Raw genomic sequence first — 6,079 nt, 5'->3', positions numbered from 1 at the left:
TATATAATCTATAAAAAGCAAATATAATGAGTTATAAAAATTATATTTCTATATATAATATAGATAATTAAAAGTTTAAAATAACGTAATACTATTATAATATACTATATAATGCAATAATAATATACAATGTATACTGCATATATTCTATAAACAGTAAATGAAATAAATGTCTTATAATTACATTTCTATATATATAATATATCGAATTAAAACAATGTAATATAATATAATATAATGTATATTTTTATATTATGTAATAGAATTAAAAAGAGTTCTAATTGATTCTATAGAATTCTATAAGCAATTATATATTGAAATTATGTAATTACATAATTATATAATTGTTTATAAAATTATATCTATCATAATATCTATTATTACATTGTGGTTTTATATTATTATATATAATCAAGCAAAATAATTAAGCAGTCTAGTTGATCTCCAGAACAATAATTAATTAAACAATCCGGGTGATCCAACTCAATAATTAATTAGATTGATCTCCAGCCCAATAATTAAACAATCTGGTTGACCTCCAACACAATAATTAATTAAACAATCAGGTTAATCCAGCACAATAACTAAACAATCGGGGTGATCTCTACCACAATAATTAATTAACCGATCTGGGTGATCCAGTTCCATAATTAATTAAGCAATCAGGTTGATCCAGCACAATAATTAAATGATTAGGTTGATCCAACACAATAACTAATTAAATGATCTGGTTGATTGCACACCACAATAATTAAATGATCCGGGAGATCTCCACCACAATAACTAATTAAACAATCAGGTTGATCCGGCACAATAATTAAACTATCTGGTTGATCCAACCCAATAATCAATCAAACAATCTGGGTGATCCAGCACAGTAATTAACTAATCAGGGTGATCTCCACCCCAATAATGAATTAATTGATCAGAGTGATCTCCACCCCAATAATGAATGAACTGATTGTGTGCTCTCCACTCAAATAACTAATTAACTGATCAGGTTGATCTCCAACCCAATAATGAATTAATTGATCAGGTTGATCTCCACCCCAATAATGAATTAACTGATTGGTTGACCTCCACCCCAATAATGAATTAACTGATTGGTTGACCTCCACCCCAATAATGAATTAATGGATCAGGTTGATCTCTACCCTAGTAATGAATTAACCCATCAGGGTGATCTCCACTCAATAAATAATTAAACAATCAGATCGATCTCCACCCATAAATAATTACCTGATCGGGGTGATCTCCACCTCAATGATGAATTAACCAATCGGGGTGATCTCTACCCCAATAATGAATTAACTGATCAGGGTGATTGTCACCCAATAAATAATTAACTGATTGGGTTGACCTCCACCAATAATGAATTAACCCATCAGATTGATCTCCACCTAATGATGAATTAACTGTTCAGGTTGATCTCCACCCTAGTAATGAATTAATCAGGTTGATCTCCACCCTAGTAATGAATTAATCAATCAGGTTGATCTCCATCTAATGATGAATTAACTGTTCAGATTGATCTCCACCCAATAATGAATTAATCGATCAGGCTGATCTCGACCCAATAATGAATTAACTGATTGTGTGATCTCCACCCAATAATTAATTACCCAATCAGGTTGATCTCGACCCAATAATGAATTAACTGATTGTGTGATCTCCACCCAATAATTAATTACCCAATCAGGTTGATCTCCACCCAATAATGAATTAACCAATCAGGTTGATCTCCACCCCAGTAATGAATGAATGGATCAGGTTGATCTCCACTCCACTAACTAATTAACCGATCAGATTGATCTCCACCCAATAACGAGTTACCCGATGGATTAAACGACCTCCCCCCCAGTCCCCCCCCCCCCGATTTCTGGTGTCTGTGTCCCCCCCCAGGCGGGTGCACATCTCCCAGAGCACCCTGGACTGCCTGCGGGGCGAGTTCGAGGTGGAGCCGGGGGAAGGGGGGTCCCGCTGCGAGTACCTGCGTGAGAGGGGCATCGTCACCTACCTGGTGGTGGTGCCGCGGCAGCCCCTGCGCCGAGGCATCAACGGCGTCGTGAGTGTGGGGACGGGGACGCCACGGGGATGGGGGGACACCATGGGGACAGGGGGACACACCACGGCATCGTCACCTACCTGGTGGTGGTGCCCCGGCAGCCCCTGCGCCGAGGCATCAACGGCGTCGTGAGTGTGGGCATGGGGACAGCCAGGGCATGGGGGGACACCATGGGCATGGGGGGACACCACGGGCATGGGGGGACAGCCATGGGACAGGGGGACACCATGGGGACAGGGGGACACACCACAGCATCGTCACCTACCTGGTGGTGGTGCCCAGGCAGCCCCTGCGCCGAGGCATCAACGGCGTCGTGAGTGAGGGGATGGGGACAGCCAGGGGACAGGGGGACAGCCAGGGCATGGGGGACACCACAGGATGTGGGGACACCACAGTGGGGATGGGGACACCCAGGGGATGTGGGGACACCCAGGGGAGGTGGGGACAGCCAGGGTATGGGGTGACAGCCAGGGGATGGGGGGACACCACGGGATGAGGGGACACCATGGGGATGGGGGGACACCACGCGCATGGGGGGACACCACAGTGGGGATGGGGGAACACTCAGGGGATGAGGGGACACTCGGGATGAGGGGACACCACAGTGGGGATGAGGGGACACCACGGGCATGGGGGGACACCACGGGATGGGGGGACACCACGGGATGGGGACACCCAGTGACCCCGCCCTGTCCCCCCCATCCCCACAGAAGCTGTCGCTCAGCTCCACCCCCGGTGCCGATGTCACCCCCCCACCCGAGGCCACCACCAAGGAGGGCAGCGGTGTCACCCCCCCGCCCGGTGTCACCCCCCCACCCACAGTCACCACCCCACCCGTGGTCACCACCAAGGAGCGCAACGGCCGCCTCAGCATCAGCCCCGACCGCCACGACGGCAACGACAACGACGACGATGACATTGAGGTGACATCCCCAAAGGGAACTCGCGTTCCCAGCGGGAATTCCGTGCTGGGGTGGTGGTGACACGGGTGGGTGTGACACAGGGTGGCCATGAATGGGATGGCGGTGACATGGGGTGGCCGTGACGTGGATGGTGGTGACACGGGTGGGTGTGACACGAGTGGGTGTGACACAGGTGGATGTGACAAGGGGTGGCCGTGACATGGATGGTGGTGACACGAGTGGTCGTGCCTGGGGGTGGCCGTGCCGTGGATGGCAGTGACACGGGGTGGCTGTGACGTGGATGGTGGTGACACAGGTGGCCGTGCCCCGGGGTGGCCATGCCCCGTGGTGCCGCTGACGCAGTGCTGTGCCCGCGGTGCTGGTGACACGCGTGTCTGTGCCCCCCTGTGCCAGTGACCCGTGTGGCCATTCCCCCTGGTGCCAGTGACACACGTGTCCGTGCCCTGGTGCCAGTGACACACGTGTCTGTGCCCCCCGGTGTGAGTGACTGTGCTGGTGACACGCGTGTCCGTGTCATGGTGCCAGTGACACACCTGTCCATGCCCCGGTGACCCGCGTGTCCATGCCCCATGTCACAGGTGGAGAACCCGTCATTCCCCACCCCACAGTGCCGGTGACACGCCTGTCCCTGCCCCGGTGACATGCCAGTCCGTGCCCCGCTTACACGCATGTTCGTGCCCCGGTGCCACGCGTGTCCGTGCCCTGGTGCCACGCGTGTCCGTGCCCTGGTCCCACGTGTGTCCGTGCCCCCGTTGCAGGCGGAGAACCCGTCGTTCCCCAACCCTCGGCGGCGGCTGCGCCTGCGGGACCTGGCGGAGCGCGTGATGGACGCGGCGCAGAACGAGCAGGAGCTGCACAGGCTGCTCAACGAGGCCCTGCTTGAGAGGGAGTCCTTCCAGGCGTGAGTGGGGACCGGGAAAACCGGGATGTGGGAGTGGGAAAACCAGGAGTCCTTCCAGGCGTGAGTGGGGACCGGGAAAACCGGGATACGGGAGTGGGAAAACCAGGAGTCCTTCCAGGCGTGAGTGGGGACCGGGAAAACCGGGATATGGGAGTGGGGAAACCGGGATATGGGAATGGGGAAACAGAGAGTCCTTCCAGGTGTGAGTGGGGACTGGGAAAATGGGATATGGGAATGAGAAAACCAGGATACGGGAATGGGAAAAACGGGATATGGGAATGGGGAAACCGGGATATGGGAATGGGAAAAACAGGATATGGGAATGGGGAAACCGGGAGTCCTTCCAGGCATGAGTGGGGACCGGAAAAATCAGGATATGGGAATGGGGGAACCAGGCTACGGGAATGTGGAAACCGGGATATGGGAGTGGGGAAACCAGGAGTCCTTCCAGGCATGAGTGGGGACCAGGAAAACTGGGATATGGGAGTGGGAAAACCAGGAGTCCTTCCAGGCGTGAGTGGGGACTGGGAAATTGGGATAAGGGAATGGGAGTGGGGAGACCAGAAAGGGGAAGGGGTGGGGGGCAGCAGGAGGAGGTGTCAGGGGGTGGCAAATCCCACCTACAGCACCACCGGGAACGGGCATCTGGAGGGGATGGAACGGAGAAAATGGCTGGGAAAAAGCTCAGCAGAGCTCCTGGAACCGGGGACACTGCAGGGACAGTGGGGACACTGCCCTACAACACCCCACACCCCACAGGGACAGTGGGGACAGTGGGGACACTGCCCTAGAACATCCCAGTGTCCCCTCTCTGTCCCCAGTGCCACCCTGTGTGACCCCACAGTGTCCCCACAGGCTGAAGGGTCGCAGCACGTTCCCAGTGTCACTGTTGTGACCCCACAATGTCCCCGCAGGCTGAAGGGTCGCAGCACGTTCCCAGTGTCGCTGTTGTGACCCCACAATGTCCCCCCAGGCTGAAGGGTCGCAGCACATCCCCAGTGTCACTGTTCTGTCCCCCCAGGCTGAAGGGTTGCAGCATGTCCCTAGTGTCACTGTTTTGTCCCCGCAGGCTGAAGGGTCGCAGCACGTTCCCAGTGTCACTGTTCTGTCCCCGCAGGTTGAAGGGTCGCAGCACATTCCCAGTGTCACTGTTGTGACCCCACTGTCACTGTTCTGTCCCCGCAGGTTGAAGGGTCGCAGCACGTTCCCGCTGTCGCTGTTGTGACCCCACAATGTCCCCACAGGCTGAAGGGTCGCAGCACGTTCCCAGTGTCACTGTTCTGACCCCACAGTGTCCCCACAGGCTGAAGGGTCGCAGCACGTTCCCAGTGTCACTGTTCTGTCCCCCCAGGCTGAAGGGTCGCAGCACGTTCCCGCTGTCGCTGTTGTGACCCCACTGTAATGATGGTGTCCCCACAGGCTGAAGGGTCGCAGCACGTTCCCAGTGTCACTGTTGTGACCCCACAATGTCCCCCCAGGCTGAAGGGTCGCAGCACGTTCCCAGTGTCACTGTTGTGACCCCACTGTAATGATGGTGTCCCCACAGGCTGAAGGGTCGCAGCACGTTCCCAGTGTCACTGTTGTGACCCCACAATGTCCCCCCAGGCTGAAGGGTCGCAGCACGTTCCCGCTGTCGCTGCGGTTCCGGGACGCGGCCATGGAGTCCCGCTACGCCCTGGAGCGGGAGAAGCAGAGCGGGGCCGCCCTGGGCTGCTCCTGCCTCGTCCTGCTCTTCACTGCCCTCCTCCACGCCCTGCGAGACCCCTGGTGAGCCCACACCCACGGGGCGGGGACACGGCGGGGATGGGGAAGGGAAAGGGGGGACTGTGGGGTTTTTTTGGGGGGGTTCGTTGGTGTTTTGTTGCGGTTTCGTTCCGGGGGGGCTGCGCAGGTTGGTGGCCAACTACGTGAGCTTCGCCGTGGGGGAGGCGCTGCTGCTCCTGCTGACCCTCTGCTCGCTGGCAGCCCTGTTCCCGAGGGTGAGGGAATCGGGATTTGGGAAGGGCTTGGAGAGGGGAGGGGAGGGGAGGGAAGGGAAGGTTTGGGAAGGGAAGGTTTGGGAAGGGAAGGGAAGGTTTGGGAAGGGAAGGTTTGGCAAGGGAAGGTTTGGGAAGGGAAGGTAAGGTTTGGGAAGGTTTGGGAAGGGAAGGTTTGGGAAGGGAAGGTTTGGGAAGGGAAGGGAAGGTTTGG

The 6,079-nt window shown here is 54.4% G+C and overlaps 1 protein-coding gene and 1 long non-coding RNA gene across 2 annotated transcripts in view; both read left to right on the top strand.

Annotated features, from left to right (window-relative positions):
- LOC114072169 overlaps window positions 1-2,817 on the top strand; it is a 4,318-nt gene extending 1,501 nt beyond the window's left edge. The window contains exons 2-3 of the long non-coding RNA XR_003574140.1: window positions 1,903-2,065; window positions 2,776-2,817. This is a non-coding gene — a long non-coding RNA (uncharacterized LOC114072169). The remainder of the gene's footprint in view (window positions 1-1,902; window positions 2,066-2,775) is intronic.
- An 839-nt stretch (window positions 2,818-3,656) lies between these two features.
- On the top strand, window positions 3,657-5,868 carry LOC114072168 (adenylate cyclase type 3-like; the record flags this gene model as incomplete). The annotated part of the gene is made up of 3 exons (XM_027910089.1): window positions 3,657-3,889; window positions 5,495-5,656; window positions 5,781-5,868. Coding segments are annotated over exons 1-3 (483 nt in total), but the record flags the coding sequence as incomplete, so codon positions are not given.
- Window positions 5,869-6,079: the final 211 nt, after the last annotated feature.

This window comes from Empidonax traillii, unplaced genomic scaffold (assembly GCF_003031625.1).
Source record: "Empidonax traillii isolate 1590-97213 ecotype Southwest subspecies unplaced genomic scaffold, ASM303162v1 scaffold2717:size18942, whole genome shotgun sequence".
Taxonomy (NCBI): Eukaryota; Metazoa; Chordata; class Aves; order Passeriformes; family Tyrannidae; genus Empidonax; species Empidonax traillii.
This window is presented reverse-complemented; position numbering and strand designations above follow the sequence as displayed.